At 27.0% G+C, this 17,440-nt stretch overlaps 3 protein-coding genes and 2 long non-coding RNA genes across 8 annotated transcripts; 3 read left to right on the top strand and 2 right to left on the bottom strand.

Annotated features, from left to right (window-relative positions):
- Positions 1-709: 709 nt before the first annotated feature.
- LOC100868672 (dynein axonemal light chain 1) lies at positions 710-1,863 on the top strand. Of its 2 annotated transcripts, XM_086902932.1 has the most exons (3): positions 710-1,027; positions 1,096-1,247; positions 1,307-1,863. In XM_086902932.1, exons 1-3 carry the CDS (start codon positions 1,025-1,027, stop codon positions 1,698-1,700), a joined length of 549 nt encoding a protein of 182 aa, XP_086759058.1. In that variant the 5' UTR covers positions 710-1,024; the 3' UTR covers positions 1,701-1,863. The 2 variants fall into 2 exon arrangements, with proteins under 2 accessions (XP_086759058.1, XP_003698938.3); XM_003698890.4 differs by lacking the exon at positions 710-1,027 and having other exon boundaries at positions 1,115-1,247; positions 1,307-1,796.
- Zpr1 (zinc finger protein Zpr1) lies at positions 1,035-4,049 on the bottom strand. The gene is made up of 4 exons (XM_012493986.3): positions 3,596-4,049; positions 3,344-3,513; positions 2,599-3,274; positions 1,035-2,434 (listed from the first exon to the last, which is right to left on the bottom strand). The coding sequence occupies exons 2-4, from the start codon at positions 3,467-3,469 to the stop codon at positions 1,899-1,901; spliced, it is 1,338 nt and encodes a 445-aa protein (XP_012349440.2). The 5' UTR covers positions 3,470-3,513; positions 3,596-4,049; the 3' UTR covers positions 1,035-1,898.
- Positions 4,050-4,478: 429 nt separating this feature from the next.
- Positions 4,479-15,061, top strand: LOC100868067 (serine/threonine-protein phosphatase 2A 56 kDa regulatory subunit gamma isoform). 3 transcript variants are annotated; one of them, XM_003698885.4, is made up of 9 exons: positions 4,479-4,716; positions 5,275-5,337; positions 7,863-8,037; positions 10,733-10,935; positions 11,078-11,472; positions 11,555-11,888; positions 11,975-12,193; positions 12,262-12,489; positions 12,565-15,061. In XM_003698885.4, the coding sequence occupies exons 1-9, from the start codon at positions 4,687-4,689 to the stop codon at positions 12,712-12,714; spliced, it is 1,797 nt and encodes a 598-aa protein (XP_003698933.1). In that variant the 5' UTR covers positions 4,479-4,686; the 3' UTR covers positions 12,715-15,061. The 3 variants fall into 3 exon arrangements, with proteins under 3 accessions (XP_003698933.1, XP_012349436.1, XP_012349437.1); XM_012493982.3 differs by lacking the exon at positions 4,479-4,716 and adding an exon at positions 4,921-5,138; XM_012493983.3 differs by lacking the exons at positions 4,479-4,716; positions 5,275-5,337; positions 7,863-8,037 and adding an exon at positions 9,379-9,872.
- On the top strand, positions 5,370-7,645 carry LOC147658361 (uncharacterized). Its single transcript, XR_015290643.1, has 2 exons — positions 5,370-5,610; positions 7,295-7,645. It is a non-coding gene; the product is annotated as an uncharacterized LOC147658361 (long non-coding RNA).
- Positions 15,062-16,468: 1,407 nt separating the features above from the next.
- Positions 16,469-17,209, bottom strand: LOC147658360 (uncharacterized). The gene is made up of 2 exons (XR_015290642.1): positions 16,963-17,209; positions 16,469-16,882 (listed from the first exon to the last, which is right to left on the bottom strand). It is a non-coding gene; the product is annotated as an uncharacterized LOC147658360 (long non-coding RNA).
- Between the last annotated feature and the right edge of the window lie 231 nt (positions 17,210-17,440).

Below are 17,440 nucleotides of genomic sequence, written 5' to 3'. Positions count from 1 at the left end.
TCTTATAATTAAATATTCATTATATTCTTTATAGTTGTTCTTTTTGATTTCATAAAATCAAAGATTTCTTTTCATTTTTAATGACTAATGGAGTTTTTCTTAATATCTTTGTATTATATAATTAGTAAATTTATCTTGTACCTAATATATGTATATATTTATAATAGTATGTTATAATTTAAAATAACATTATCTCATGTAACACCATAATGGTAGTATTTCTATTAATCAGATATAGTAATTACTTTATTCTAAAAAAATATTTTATTTTTTCATAAAATAAAAGTATTTAAACTTATATTTAAAAGAGTATCAATGTAGTAAATATGATTGAAATATTTAACTAAATAATTTGGCAATATTTTGTATCAATTCATTAGTATCAGTATGAAATATTGAATTCTTTTTACAAATACCAGATATTTGTGTTTCCAGAAGTATTCATTCTAATAAAAAACTTGAAATTTTTAAGTAATAGAAAGAAGTAAAAAATGACTTACTTGCAATGATCATAAGAATTGTTTTCTATTTAAATATCACGGTAATTAATAATAACAGCAAAATATTTCCATCTATCAATACATATCAATTGATCTGGCAATGGTTTATCAATATCTTCTTTTATCGATATTTATCATTTAATTAAAATTTTATTTTTGATTTTTTTAAAATATTTTATACTTTTAAATACTTTTCTGCAAGTATTAATAATACTGACAAATTCATATTTATCAATTGTTTATATATTTACTATAATTTTTTATCATATTACATATTTTATACTTTATACTATATAATTTTATTTGAATTTTTATCGATTTTGAATTATAAAAATAAGATAATTAAAAAAAAATAAAAATTATTATAGAAAGAAAATTAATGATCATTAATATTAATATAAAATATATAAAATATTAAATTTTTATGAAATGAATGAAGTTAACTGAAAATAATTGTATTTATATATTGTTAATATATTTATAAAAATTTGTTTTATTTATTAAAATTGGAATGAACAGACAAAATGGTAAACATTTTTTATGATATATTATTCTTTATTTTTTTCTAAAAATTTATAATGTAAGTTTTACATAGACTCTTAAACCAACAACTTGTAAGGAAGCTATTCAGCGATGGGAAGATAAGACAGGTCTAAATGCCAATGAAGAAAAAGAAATTATTTTATCCTTTCAATGGCCGCCGATTGAAAAAATGGATAATAATTTAGCAGCACTTACTGCTGTAGAGTTAGTAATATTTTTAAAATTTATTTAAAGTAAAAATATTAAAAATAAAATTTTTCTAGAAAATTATCTCTCTCAACAAACATGATAGAAAAAATTACTGGTATTAGTGCATTAAAAAATTTAAAAATCCTATCTTTGGGTCGCAATCAAATTAAAACATTCTCTGGATTAGAAGCAGTTGGAGAACATTTAGAAGAATTATGGATATCATATAATCTAATCGAAAAAATTAAAGGTGTGAATGTATTGAAAGCATTAAAAGTGCTTTATATGTCGAATAATCTGGTAAAAGATTGGGCTGAATTTAATCGTTTGCAAGAAATTCCGCTTCTCGAAGATTTATTATTTGTCAATAATCCTATCTGTGAAGGTATGGATGCAGAATCTTGGCGTAGCCAAGTAACTAGAAGACTACCAAAACTAAAAAAACTCGATGCTATACCGGTTGTATAATTATTTAATCTAGTTGTTAAATGTACGAAATGACAGTAAAAATTTGAATTTAATAAAAAATTTTGCAATAAAATTGCAAAATATGTATTTACACGGTATAGTGTACATTTATAATACATTTTTTTTTATATTTGAATATAATACATTGTATTGACATTATCGACATTGCCTTATTTTATAATTTTTTGTGATGGTCAATTAATAATCTTCAACTTTCATGTCATTTAATCCCAGTTCTTCATTCTGATCAAAAGTTCTTTCATATTTAGTAATCTTTAAACCATTATCTAAACCTTCATTAGAAAGACTTTGAATGTAACTATTACCCGCCGGATCATCTAATATAAGTGTAATCTTTCGTTTTCCTTCCAAAACTTCATTTAAGTGAGATATGAAAATTTCCATCCGTTTAACAGTTTCTGGATCGCTACTATCACCGCTAAAAGCTGTTGATGATGATAATTGTTCTTTAATAGCTACTAAAATGCCTTCTATAGTAGTAAAACGTCCACCTAAAGCAGCAGGACCAATTTCTAATTCCAATTCTGGTATTTGCATATGACAAGTTTCAGACTTTAACAAATCGCGATTGAAATCTTCTCTTCCTATGATTGTTACTTCTATTTTTACTCCCATAGGTTCAATACCTCCACCACTCTTAACTTCGTTTGTTCTATGCCCGCAAGAATCACAAACTGTTGCCATAATTACAACTTCTTTAAAGTGTGGAATATCTAAAAATTGAGTTAAGAATAGTTTTTTTTTTTGAATAAAATAAAAACTGAAAATTAATATAAAAAATTAAAATAAAAACATTAATATTTAAAAAATTAATAATACAAAAAATAATATTAAAAAAATATATATATTGTAATATTAAATAACATAAAAAGGATACTGGTCAATTTCATATTAGTTTCACATGGGCAATTACATTCTGGGCAATTTGTTCGAAAAGAAAGTACTTCTCCCTCGATTTGTTCTAAAGTATATTCTCCTTCCTTTATGGGTTTTAACAAAGTATCCTCTGAATTTTCAGTATAAATTCCTAAAATATGATCTTGTTCTTTTGTTCTTTTAAATTGTATTACACTATATTCTTCGTCTTTTAATGGTGCTTTTGGATTTTCTACATAACATTCACCTGATATATCTTCAAATATCATAATGAAAGGTTGTTCTAAAGATTTAAGTTTTTTTAGTTTCTCAAGAAATTCATCAATTTGAAATGCAGCAGTTGTATACTTTTTTCTTCTTTCAGGTTGATCTTGTTCTAATCCATTAATAGTTCTTTCTATAATTCCTTCAATTGTTGTGATCTCTCCTTTTTGTGATCTAGAAGGAATTTCAAAATCTAAAGATGGAATCTTTATACAGGTATAATCTGATTTGACCACTTGACGATTCAAATCTCTTGCAGTTTTAATTTGTAATGTTATTCGAATTCCTTTTTCTGCGATTTTTCCACTATTTTGTATTTCATTATTTTGAAAACCACAATGTTCACAATCAAAGGACATTACCACAATATCTTTATAATATGGGATCTTTGTTAACAATAATCTGGTAACACCCTACATTTACAAAATGGTAGATTAAATCAAAAATATTTTGTTATTTATTGTATATTCACAATACCATACATTTTGTTCACAATTCATGCAGAGACTTTCTATCTCTGTCGTTTCTGGTTCTGGATCATCGGCCGTCAAATTGCGAAATATTGGTTTCGTTTTTTCTTTAATATTTTGTTTTTGATCTTCTGCCATTTTTTGGTTATATAGAATTTATATACCAAATTTATATAAAAAATCTATTTTAAATGAAATTGAAATAAATGAGTGAATTATATTAATTAATAATTTCTATATTTATTAAATAATATGTATTTTTACCTGCTAAATATAAATTTTTAAACACAAATTATCACTCCTTAAATCTTTAGAAAACATAATGATCCAAATAAATTCACATTCACATGTGTAAATTATTTATTCTGATCTAGAATCTCTAGATAAAGAAGTGTAGGCAATCCTAGCTTATTATATTACTAAGATTTTAGAATACATATAATTGACATAGAATTTATGCAATCTGCATAATTAAATAGTTATTTTGTATACTACTATTTTAATTACAATAAAATAATTGCATTTATGCAAAGAATGTGAAATATTAAAATTTATATAAAAATATTGTCATTTACATAAAATATATTTTTTATTAATAAAATTAAAATATATATTATTTAATAAATGAAGATACAAACAAAGAAGTTTTAATAATATCAAGTAATTGATACAGAATTTTTTTATTCAAAATTAATCATAAACAAAATTTTGAAATATCACTTTTATGTTTATAAATATTAACTAACTTCATGTATATCATTTTGAATGCATTTAAAATAGTATAATGTAATATTGGATTTGACACTTTGAACAATAATTTTATATTTTTTTAGGTAAGATAGTTAAACATTTACTTTTTCATAGCATTATTTATTTATTACTTTTCTAATAAATAAAGTTGTTCAAATTGTTTCAAATTATGATTCTTAATAATGATTCAATTGAATATATATTAACAATATTATAACCTGTAGTATCGCAGAACAAAATATAAATGCATTACAAATTATCAGATTTTTATAATATTAATGTATTATAATCATAATATTTCATTTGTACATAGCAATACACTTGGAACTTGAATAAAAAACAGTATTTTTTATGATATAAAAGGAGCATATAAAAAGAAGTTTCTGAAGCATTTTAAGCTAGGGAAAAGTCGAAACTCAGCATTCTCAGTGAGTGGCGCGAATCGCCGGCTGAAAGTATAATGGTTAAGCATAGCCAATGGCCGCCGCGAATGAGTGTCTCGTGTCGGTTCGGTTGCCGCTAATCGATGTGTTACTACGTGTTTTCGAAGTGTGCTAACTTGCATTCAACTCGATCACGCGTAGCATTAATTTGCGATCGATAATATGTCGAGTCGGCAGTCAAAAAAAGAAAAGGTGCGTTCATTATGTTGCATATCACTCCTGTCTCTAATCGTACGTCTCTTATGCGATCGGTACTCGCATACGTGAAAACAGAGTTCCTTTGACGAGGAAAGATCGCGGGCACGCGCGCATTTCAGAGAAGGAAAGAAAATATATGTATGCATGAAAGAGCGAGAACGAGCAAGCGAGCGAGTGAGTGAGAAAAACAGAGAGACAGAGACAGACAGACAGACAGACAGAGAGAGATGGAAAAAGAGAGGGTGACAATGACAGGGATAGGGATAGGAGAGAAAAGAAAGAAGGGAGAGTAAAGAGAGTACGGGGAAACAACCCCGGTAGCCGAGACACCAAAGGGTGTAGCGTGATTCTGATTTCTTGATATCCATTTCGTTGGTACATTTTCTCAAGCAAACGTTTTGAAGAACCTAACAATGGTACTTCAACTAATTCTCGTTTCCGTTGTGACATCGCAAGTGCGAGTTTGTCGAGCAACCGCGTCTTGAATGTGAATTGTGCTGTCGTGGCATTGTACGCTAATATAAGCGGTGCAATTTACTTGTTTTGTTCCAGGATGCGACGAAGATCGGGAAGGACAAAGGAAAGAATGGCAAGGATGTTGAGACGAATGACGAGGTGAGGTTATATCGTCCTTCTATGCCCTTCTTATTGATGTGACTCGATTCATTACGAATCGACTTCTGTCATCATCAGTTTCTCCTATTATAGATTTTCCTTTCTATATTTATACATGTCATGTATTCAATTCGTTAAAGTTATCGAATATTGACATTATGTCATTTCTTTAGAGAAAAGACTTTATTTAACAGTTATTCTTTGAAAGTGATCTAGTATCCATCTTCGACACTGTGCTACCTGAAATGTTTTTCTTTTCAAAGTCATGTACATGTGTGTATTTTAAATATATATTTCTTTGTGATATAATCTTTCAGTATTTTTTAATCAAGTTTATATTCTATGATTAATGTATTCTAAAATGATTTTAAAGTTATCAATGAAAAAATGTTGCTCGACACAGGTGGCGCTTGTGTGTGGACTTAGTTGATAAATAGAAAACGATATAAACGAAAGATGTGTTACGAAATAACCGATATTTCTTAATTTTTGTTTCTTATTATTTTTATTATATAGGGCATATTTAAATTTTCTCATTAAAATAATACATGATTAAAAAAATAATCAAAATTATAATTATTTCTTAACTTTTTTTTCAATTGTGATTTATATATAATATATGTGGAATGTGGTCATTTACGATATGAAATTCAAGAATGGTATTAATATGCAATTATATATGCAGAAAAATATTTGTTAATTATTAAAATTAATGTGTTATTAATATGTTACAATTTATAGAATAATATATAAATAGTTTTCATCATATACATTGATTGGTATATTTAATTTTTTTATATGCATCTTATATGTATGTATGTATATATATATATATATATATATATATATATATATATATATATATATATACACATTATATATTACGATTTTTATTTTTTCGATTTGTTAAAAAGTTTATATAATTAATTTTAATTATTTTATACATAATTAATTATAATTTTAATTAAGTGAACAATATGATATATAAAATTGATGGTTAATAATGATAAGTTTAATTTACATGAATAATCAATTAATAAAATAATAATAAAAACATTATTGAAATAAGATGTTTATGTAATAGTATAATATAATAGTTCATTGAAGAAATTATAATATATATATTATGTCGTATTATTTAATTATTGATTGGTGATTGATAATATAAAGATTTACAATCGATTAATTATTATTATTTAATTTTATACAAAATACGAATAATTATTTTATTTATGATTTATAAATTTAATATAAATATATCTCTATATATTTATTTAAATAAATCGCAATTATTATTATTATTTCAATGATTAATGATATTTATAAAAATGTATTATTTATACATATTAATCAGTATTCTATCAGTATTCTAATCAGTATTATATATATATATATATATATATATATATATATATATGTTTGTATTATTTATACATATGAATTGATATATATAAATTTTTATCGAATTTTCATACTTAGGGGCATTTTTTTATTTTATCTTATCAAATGTTTCTTTGTTCTTATATAATAAGATAAAGTAATTATCAAAAAATCAATCAAAAACTTATAAAAAATGAGATAGTAACAAAATTATACATGCATGTATTTTCAAGAATATTCAATCAATCACAAAAATATTTAATAGGAAAAAAATTAATGTAACATATTTAACAGACCGCAATTGTAGAAATAAGAAAAGTTAAAATTCATTTTATACAGCCAAGAGGGAATATTTATATATAATTGTTATGAGATACACTTCCTCAAGGACTACACCATCAACTAGGTTCCTCAAGAAGAAGTTTTGTGATTGGTGTTGAAATCATTCTTGCATCTTTGTCAATTTTTTTATTTTACATTAATAAATACAACATATTAATAAAAGTGTTACTATGTACTATATATATAATTGTCCAAAACTCATTCACAAGTAATTGTCATCTTTTTTGGCCACTAGAGGATACTCTAAATGGACATCAGCTCAGATGAAGAGTCAAGACCAATAGTGCATAAATGGTTTCAAGATCAACCACAAAACTTCTTTCGAGGAAGCCAGGCATTAATGCTACGTTGGAACAATTGTATTAAATGTAATGAAGATTACATATAAAGACATACATTTGCTTTTAAGAAACAATCTTCATTCATCAATTTTGAATTATATCATGACATTTAATGAAATTTTATATAAATAAAAGTATTTTCTGATTAGTTTATTTTTATATAGTTCAAAGAGCATAATATTCTTTGATAAACATATTATAAAAATTATGTGATCCATTAAAACAAATAAAAATTGTTCTATTTAGATATATATTTTTATTTAATGTTGTTCCATTGTTGAGTATATGGTTAGATTACATAATATTATTCTATTTAAACATGGAAATTTCTCTTTTAACAATAAATTATTTAATTATTGCTTTACATATGCAATATTATGCACATATTATATCAATTTGTTTATATTTAATTTTTATTTTTATAGAATTTTTATTATTTTTATTGTTTCTCTTATTTCATAGACGAATAAGGTAGCAGGAGGACCACCGGTAACCACTGCACCACCGCCCCCAACGTTGATTAATAAAATTAAATATCAACCTGGAGGCCCTATAATAAAGAAAGATAAACGACAAAGTAGCTCAAGATTTAACATATCGAAAAATCGCGAACTTCAAAAGTTGCCGCTTCTATCTGGTAAGTCATTATATTTTGAAAATTTCAAAAAATTACATAATTAGAACAATATAAATAAATAATAATGCATTGGCTATAGTTAGAATTGGTTGTTAAATATGAGAAAAATAATTTACTCTGAATAAATTGTAAAAATATTCATTTATTTTATCTTTTTTTATAATAATTAATAACATAGAAAGAGTTATATCTTTGATAAATTCATCAAGATTTATTATTTCTATATTTTAAAGCGAACCTTAGCTTTCTTTTCAATGATTGTCGTATTATCCTAATATCGATTGATTAATATAACAAATTATAAAAACGGAAACAATAGCAATAAATTGAATAATTTGCAATGCATTTAATGAATGAATCGAAATATAGCTAATAATTACATTGCTTTATATAATTTAAAATACAGTGCGTTTAATTATTTTAAATAATTTTCATTTCATTTTCAATATTCAAAGATGTATTTTAGATGTATCTTAAAATGAAGTGAAAAAAATAAAAAATAAGAAAAATTTAATAAAAAAAAAATCGATATATTATTAATATTTATTAAAGTTGTAATAGTTAATATTGCCATCATAAATAAAAACTTCATGAATAATAGTAGCAAGATTTAAAATTGAAATAGATTTTAGAATTTTTCGTAAGATAATTTTGATTTTAATTTATTGTCAAATATATAATTTGTTTATTTACATTTTAACTAATAATTAAAATTGTGAAATATTTAAAAAAATATTTTATTATATTATATTTTAGAAAAAAAAGTAAAATAATTACATGTAGTATTGAATAGTATAAATAATTAAAAAGTAAAAATTTTTTCTGCTGCTCAAATTAAGATTTTCATTAGAATAACAGAAATCTGTAAAAAAATTGATCTATAAACGTTAATATCTAAGTGATTGATATATCGAAAATCTACAAAGATGTACATTTAGTTATTATATCTTGATTCAAATATCTTGAACATTATTTTAATAATTAATATTCCATAACATTAAATTTAATTCATTCATAAAAATAATATCATTGTAGTATATCAGTTTATTTTTTATGGAAATTTTAATTTTTTAGTTTATTATTAAATATTATAGTATATTCTTTTATCAGTTAGTTATTTTAAAAATCACTCTGTTTTTAAATTTATATTTTGAATTAATATTATATTTTTGTCACATACATAATTCTAAAAGAGAATTAATTAATTACTTTTGTGTTTTTTTAATCCCGGTCACATAGGATTGCGAAAGCAGCTACGTCAGAACGTATCGATTGTAAGGCGCGGTGGTTCACGCATGCGCACGTGAGGCATTTGCGATTCCTACTTTTTTAACGTAAACAGTCCTTTCTCGTTCAAACGGCCTTTAGTATCAGCGATATATTTTCTTTACCCGAATTTGTAACTCGTTTCTTTTAATTTTTTTTTATATCTACTTAAGATCAAGTAATTGAGTAACGAAACGTTCGGAAATCCTTGTGCATTTATATCATCTTAGAGATATATGCCCGGTTCTTACTCGAAAGAACGGTCAGTTACGTCGAAGCAACAGATTGTTATGTGAACAAGGAAACCGGTGCGTATAGGAATGTAATTTACCGTGAACGGACCGGAAAAAGAAGATAAATTCCGGTGTATAGATATCAAAAACGTAGATTGTTGAATAATAAAATGGTTCATGTGGATGGATATATTCCTTTTTCAACTGGTGGTCTACCAAAAAGTCCAAGCTTCCATCAGGGACTTGCCTTGGCTACTGCTTTATCTCGAGAATCGAATAAACCTTACTTAACCAACTTCACTTCGCATTATCAACCATTACGACCCCTATTAATCGGTAATGAAACCTCTGAAGTTTGCTTCTTGTTTCGATTTCGTAATTGTCAAATATACGAATGAGTATGTATTTAGGAAAGAATAAAGAGGATGAATATGCATAGATATTTATTGAGAACAGTAGAAAAATATAGGTTGTATGAAATGAGCTGAGATTTGAGAGAGAGAGAGAGAGAGAGAGAGAGACCGCGCGCGCAAGAGAGAGAGAGAGAGAGAGATGTAAACAATTCATTCAAAGATTATTAATAAAAAAAAAATGAATAAAAAATTTAACAAAACATACATAATTATAACTAAAGATTGAAAATAAATAAAAAGTATGATAGAAAAGATTCATAAAAATATTTAAAAAAAATATATAAGAAAAAGAAATATGGGAAAGAGTATATAGAAGTTCAAGTAAAAATGGAAATCTATGCAAGAATGTGAGAGGAAAATGAATGCTATGAGAGAAAGTTTATGATAGTAAGAGTATGAGAGAAAGAAAGGTATGATAAGAAGAAAAAAAGAATACATGGGAGAGAATAACTAATACGAATTGTGTGCATGTGTATTCATTTAATGTGTGCATGGTTTTTTTATCAAAAAAGAAGAAGAAATATGGGGGAAATAGAAGTATGATAGAAGGAAAAAAATCCAAGAGAAAGAGTTCATGGTACTATTCGAGTATATACATATAATAGAATGCGCGTACATGTGTGCATATTTATCCGTAAAGAAAACATGAAATTCGTGTGAATATATTTGCAATCATTGATGCAAAGTATTTCAAGAAGTATTTTAAGAAACGAGCTTTTTGTTTGTAGAAATGTTGATTAAATTTCTTAGATATTTTTTAATTTTTTTTTTTTTTTATTCTAGAAACACAACAAGGAAACGAAAGGGAAGAACTTTTCATCCAGAAATTGCGTCAATGTTGCGTGCTGTTCGATTTCGAGTCCGATCCCCTTTCGGATTTAAAATGGAAAGAGGTAAAGCGTACCGCTCTGAACGAAATGGTCGAATATGTCACCAAGAACAAAAATGTGATCACGGAAGCGATATATCCTGAGGCAGTGAATATGGTAAGTGAACTAACGCATTGCTTAATGCGTTAGTCATAGAAATTTGATAATAAAACAATTCACGATTGAGAGATTGCAGATACAATGGATATATTGATAAAAGTATGATTATTTTTCTAATTCGAAATTCGAAATTTTTCAGTTCGCAGTGAATCTTTTTCGCACTCTTCCTCCATCATCGAATCCAAACGGAGCTGAATTTGATCCGGAAGAGGACGAGCCAACATTAGAAGCAGCCTGGCCTCATTTACAACTAGTTTATGAATTTTTCTTACGATTGCTTGAATCTCAGGATTTTCAACCTTCTATCGCTAGACGTTATATAGATCAAAAGTTCGTATTGCAACTTTTAGAGTTATTTGATTCGGAAGATCCACGAGAAAGAGATTTTCTAAAAACAACGCTTCATAGAATTTATGGAAAATTTTTGGGGCTGAGAGCGTATATTAGAAAGCAAATAAATAATGTTTTTTATCGATTTATATACGAAACCGAGCATCATAATGGTATTGCTGAACTTCTTGAGATTTTGGGAAGGTACTTTGAACTGTTCATTATACAATATTTATTTTATTATATTTTATCATAATAAATAAATTGTTCTTTTTTTTTTTTTTAGTATAATCAATGGATTTGCATTACCATTAAAAGAGGAACATAAAGTATTTTTATTGAAGGTGCTTTTACCTTTACATAAAGCTAAATCGCTCTCTGTATATCATCCCCAATTGGCGTATTGCGTGGTTCAATTTTTGGAGAAAGATCCGTCGTTAACTGAACCTGTTATTAGAAGTCTGTTGAAATTTTGGCCAAAAACACATTCTCCCAAGGAAGTAATGTTTTTAAATGAACTCGAAGAAATTCTTGACGTGATCGAACCTGCGGAGTTCCAAAAAGTTATGGATCCGTTGTTTAGACAATTAGCGAAGTGTGTATCATCTCCGCACTTTCAGGTAATATTTTGCAATATTTTTTTTCACATTGATGGTAGATTATGTAGACTTGAAATTTTTTATACATTTTGTTTTTTTTTTTTCAGGTCGCTGAAAGAGCTTTGTATTACTGGAACAACGAATACATAATGTCACTTATATCGGATAATTATTCAGTCATTCTACCAATTATGTATCCAGCATTCTATAGAAATTCCCGAAATCATTGGAATAAAACTATTCATGGTTTAATCTATAATGCATTAAAGCTTTTTATGGAGATGAATCAGAAAGTATTCGACGAGTGTACTCAACAGTATTATCAGGTATGTTCTCTATTATTATAAAACAGGGTAAAAAAATTGAAAATATTGAAAATTGTAAATATTTGTAGGATCGACAAAGAGAAAGAAAACTTATGAAGGACAGGGATGAAGCGTGGATGCGCGTTGAAGCTCTGGCAATGCGACATCCAAATTATAATGCGACTATAAAAGGTATTACGAATACAACAATTGGCACAATATCGCAACAACAATTAGATAGCCCTCCGCCCGATGAAGATGGTGATACAGATCAGACACCACTTACATTGGAAAAAATAGAAGCGAAAGCAAATGAGGTATGACGAGTCGATTCTTTTTCTCGTGATCGTTTCTCCATTAACAAGTCTAAAATGAATTTTCTTTTATCATAGGCAAAAAAAATGACGAACTCTAATAAAACAAAGCCACTTTTACGGAGGAAAAGCGATTTACCCCAAGACACGTATACAATGCGGGCATTATCTGATCATAAACGTGCAGACGAATATCTCGTTACGCCACCGGATCCTAATAATTGCTAGTCTCTACCGCAATCTCTTCCCATGTATCCTCTCTTTTGCTGCAGTGATTTTGGGAGTTAGCTTTTTCGAAGAGAGAACTAAAACAGCGATGAGTCGAATCTAATCAAGCGATCATCACATTCGACGACAACCGCCTGCAACAGAGTTTGATTATATAGAGAAGTCAACAAATGTCGTAATCCAATCTTCCCTACCCTTCGTCTTGTATCGAGATATATATATTCTAATTTTTTTTTTCTTTGTATCTCGATAAATGGAAAAAAAAAAAAAAAAAAGCTTTCTCTCACTGCACCCAGCACATTCGGAAGATGTATCCATGTCCGTAGTAATCTATAAAAAGAAAAGAATGCTGATAACTTCCTATATACTCTTTGAGTTAATTTACATAAGATATCGCGAGAATTATGAAAATATTACATACTCGCTATCAAAGAAATTAAAATCATGAGATGTAAAAGAAACCTAGAAAATAAGGGTCCTAAGTGTGTACATATATACATACATATATATATATATATACACACGCGCGTGCGCGCGCCCATACACACACATACACATACAGAGTATTTTATAAATTGTAGATTTCTTGCGTATGGAGAAATCTATCGCTGACAATAAGACAATTTTTTCATATTCATAAATTTTCAAATTATCTTCCATACAATACATACGCGAATTCTTGAATTTAAATCTCGAACGATTTATCTTATCTTTAAAGATCCAAAGATTCGATTCAATAAAATAGGTTGTCTTGCTTTTGGCGGAGGATTTTCTTCATATTATAGAAATTTATAATTTATCGAACGCCATTTGCATAGGATATATTGCCATGAGCGAATAAAAATTTATCACTCGATTTTGGGAATAATTTTGGCATTTTATTTAGAAGAATTGAAATTAATTATTTATTTATATTTTATATTATTTATTTATATTTTTATATTGTATTTTTAAATGAAAAAAAACAATAACTTCTTGTATTTATAAAATATATAGAAGAAGTTATTTTTTTTTCAAAGTTTTCTAATTAAAATAAATATATTTATTCAAAAGTATATAGGTATCATTTAAACAATACATCATATTACAACAATTGGCAAAAGTTAGACATTTTTTTACGTTAATCAATTAAATTTTGAGAGTACTTTTTGCATAATATTTTTTTCAAGTTTTTTTTTTTTTTTTTTTTTTTGTTATTCAAAATCTCTCCCCAAATTGATAAATTGTTGTTCACTCATAGCGACATATATCCTGTACTCCAAATAAACAAAGAAATTTTATACGAATTCGAAAGAAGTCAAAAAAGAATGGCCGCGTGCTTGATGTTGTAATAATAATAACAATAAAAAAAAAGAAAACAAATTTTAGTATGAAGTTTGAGGCGTTTACTCTTCTGGGCGAGATTTCCACTGATGCGCAAACGACAGATATTTAATAATACACAAGTGATGTATAGTTGCTTCAAACGCTATCAGCTCGTAATTTAGCGGCAAAAAGAAAAACTAAAAAAAGAAAAAAAAAGAAAAGAAAAAATAAAAGAAAAAAAATTGCAAAAAGAAGTGAAAACGTCGTTTTAGAGTCTAGATGAACGTGATAGCACTATTTTAGAATATGGATTGTTATAAATCTAAATATTCCTGAACGTACTACTTTTATATCTGTCGTGCCTAGATGCCTGTGGAATGCATTCGCAAGAATCGCCTCTGCCAGAGGCCTATAATTAAGAATCGTTAAACAAAAGGGAAAAAAAAAAAAAAAAGAAAAAAGAAAATAATAAGCAACGAGTTATATGTGACGTTACCAAATGGTGTAATCGCATTACGAATTTTTTCAAGAACGCTTACACAAAATGTTGTGTTGTTGCACTGTCAGTTTCACGGTTCAAAAGAAAAAAGAAAAAAGAAAAAAAAAAAAAAAAGAGCAACATTGTATACTAGTTTTTTGCTGGCAAAGAAAAACAAAGAAAAAAAAAGAAAAGATGAAGGATTTGAAAAGTTTAACAGTCGAGGAGAAAAAATTGAAAGAATTGGAGCGCGAGCGAAGAATTAAATGTGTGCGACACCTGTTGATTGATCAAATGTGCCCTCATCAATTTTACTTAGGCGTACTTTTCGCTATTTCCTCATGTTACTCCTGTTTATCGGAGTTTATGGAGATTCCATTTCCACATAAATAATGAAATTTAACGAGACAAAAAGAGCGATCCAAGCGAAATATCTTTTGTCTTTGCGCTGCTGGCAGACTGTTATGTTTAAACATTGTAAGGGATGAACTTGTTGAAAGATACGGTTAGCACTTATTATTAAACGGAAATTAAAACCAAATGAGATAAATATAAAAGAAAAAAGAATTATTTACTATTTAATCATCCCTTCAGAAGGAGAATGGCTGTTTTTGTTATGGAAACCATTAAACAATACGAGTATTCTTGTCGATTTTTATTATCAAGTGCAGTGTAATCTCGATGAGCCTCGTAAATTCGAACGAATTTGTTTGGATCATCGATTTTATTAAAATACACTGTATTTTGCGCAACAAATATTTAATAATAAAAATATTTTTAGTAAAACTTTTCATCATGAAATAGGTTTACATTTTTCAGTAATATATCTGATTAAAAGATTAATAATTAAATTGCATTTAACTGATGCAATTGTGGATATACTTTTTATTTTTTTCTTTAATTTCATATCTTCGTACCTGTATATGGACTAATATGGATTATCGGGATTACATTGTATTTTTCAATCGTTGAAGTCAATCTAAAAAAAAAAAAAAAAAAAAAAAAAGAAAAAAAAAGAAAAAAAAAAGAAAAAAAGTAGATAATAATGTTTGAGAGAAATGTCTCTCCGATAATGCATGTTTTCAAGTTCCGTCTCTTATTGCATCTATTCTTTCACTTGTATCATTTAAGATACATCTTTAAAATTTACAGATTTCATTGTAGATCAGAAGACCATTCGAGTTTCTTGTGCTTAAATTTTCAGAAGACTGTTACTGGCTCATCGTTGGTTGAGTATTATCGAATTTTTCTGACTTCCGCTTTCGTATTGCGCCAAGCTTAATGATATAAACAAAAAAAAAAAAAGAAAAAAAACAAAAAAAAAAAAGACAAAAAAGAGAAAACGAAGAAAAAGAAAGAAAAAAGGAGAAAATGAAATTTGATTTCATTCGATGTAGGTTGTTCTCTGTAACTCTGTACGGGTTACCTCGAGTGAGTTTAAAGATTCATTTTCAGCAATGTTTTATACGTTTTTTATAATAAGAAAGTCAGCCAATCGAGTATTTTGTAGGTAGAAAGATAAACAACTTATGCGATGAACGATTTAATGTTTTATGTAAGGAGGAGCAAGGATAACCTGATGATAGAAAAGGAGAAATTATTATTAGGCAGCTTTTGAATCTCTAAAAAAAAACGTCTTTGTTCTTCCTTACGTAAAGTTTTACGAATTTAAGAGTTATTCAATAAAAAATAAAAGCAAAAAATGGTAATAAAGAAAATATTCATATGTACAGTGACTTGCTTCGAACTTAGAGATATAAATCTACGTGTACAGAATGGATGGGACACATACAGAACTGTGTATCAATGTTCAATCAATTACAAAATTTTTTTAATGATCGCTTGTCCGATCGATTCGATTCCATGCATGCATATATTCCTTTACAATTTGTTGGAAGCATAATTTTATAATAAATAAATCATTATAATGAAACAAAAAATATTTTTTAATTTTTATTAAATCCTTCCAGATCCTTCAAATTATTTTTATTTATCAAAAATTATATTCTACAAAGAAACGATTATAAATCTGTTTTTTAGATTATAGGAATATGTAAAATATTTATCATTAGTGTACATACTTTATAAATTGCAGTTACATAGTATCTTGAACGTGAGATTGCATTAATAAGACTGCTGTAGTTTTATTTCTTTTTTTATGCATATATATTGAGAGTAACTAGATGATCCTAAGCTGTGTCCATGATACAGGCAATTATAACTGTCAATTTAATTTTTTATGGCAGAATGTTTTTAGAATACAATGTATGCCAATAAAATTAACGAAAGAATTTTGAGAAAATATATGAGAACAAATAAATTGTATTTAGTTTCAGTTTTACAAGTTCTTTCATTATTTTATTCTTATATTTGATCCTTAAAATTCTAGAAAACACGATTATAAATAAATGTTTACTTCTTATAAGTATATATTTTTGGTTATACTTAAAATATATCAATTTTACCTATTCTTCTTTCTATCTTTATAAATGACTTTTATAATTTTCATTTTTTAACACATTGTTCTTTTGTGTATCTTGTCCGTATCATTGTTAAAATATCCCATAAATCATTTCAAAAAGTCGACGGGAAGTTTTACTAAAAAAGTAAAATCGATTGGGGAAATCGTCAGATTATAGAGGATTATTAATACTTCATAGCAGTTTCATCGTCTTTTCGATCTAGTTGACCGCTAACGTGTCAGTGACTCCCAGCATTCAACAGGTATCTATACAATCGATGTATGTTTGTGTTCTATACTATCCCCCGTGGTGACGTTGTATTAGTATTACTGATCTGCGCTTCCTTCGAAGAGACGCTTGCGCCGGTAAGGCAGACTCACTGCGATCCGTGGCTACCCGTTATTAGTACGCCGCCAACCGTCGAAGGTGGATGGTCTTTTGTTTGTAAATCGGGCGGTCTATTGTGTTATTTTTGTTTATG

The sequence above is a fragment of the Apis florea genome, unplaced genomic scaffold (genome assembly GCF_048593485.1).
Source record: "Apis florea isolate Af1SG1 unplaced genomic scaffold, ASM4859348v1 contig_2274_pilon, whole genome shotgun sequence".
Lineage (NCBI taxonomy): Eukaryota > Metazoa > Arthropoda > Insecta > Hymenoptera > Apidae > Apis > Apis florea.
The sequence above is the reverse complement of the archived record's forward strand: the minus strand, read 5'-3'. Positions and strand labels throughout refer to the sequence as shown.

Coding starts and splice junctions, on each gene's coding strand:
- LOC100868672 (XM_086902932.1), top strand. Junction 1,248..1,306: donor GCAGCACTTACTGCTGTAGA/GTTAGTAATATT, acceptor AAATTTTTCTAG/AAAATTATCTCTCTCAACAA.
- Zpr1 (XM_012493986.3), bottom strand. CDS start 3,469: ATGGCAGAAGATCAAAAACAAAATATTAAAGAAAAAACGAAACCAATA. Junction 3,275..3,343: donor GCATGAATTGTGAACAAAAT/GTATGGTATTGT, acceptor TTGTAAATGTAG/GGTGTTACCAGATTATTGTT. Junction 2,435..2,598: donor AACTAATATGAAATTGACCA/GTATCCTTTTTA, acceptor CTCAATTTTTAG/ATATTCCACACTTTAAAGAA.
- LOC100868067 (XM_003698885.4), top strand. CDS start 4,687: ATGTCGAGTCGGCAGTCAAAAAAAGAAAAG. Junction 4,717..5,274: donor GGCAGTCAAAAAAAGAAAAG/GTGCGTTCATTA, acceptor GTTTTGTTCCAG/GATGCGACGAAGATCGGGAA. Junction 5,338..7,862: donor ATGTTGAGACGAATGACGAG/GTGAGGTTATAT, acceptor CTTATTTCATAG/ACGAATAAGGTAGCAGGAGG.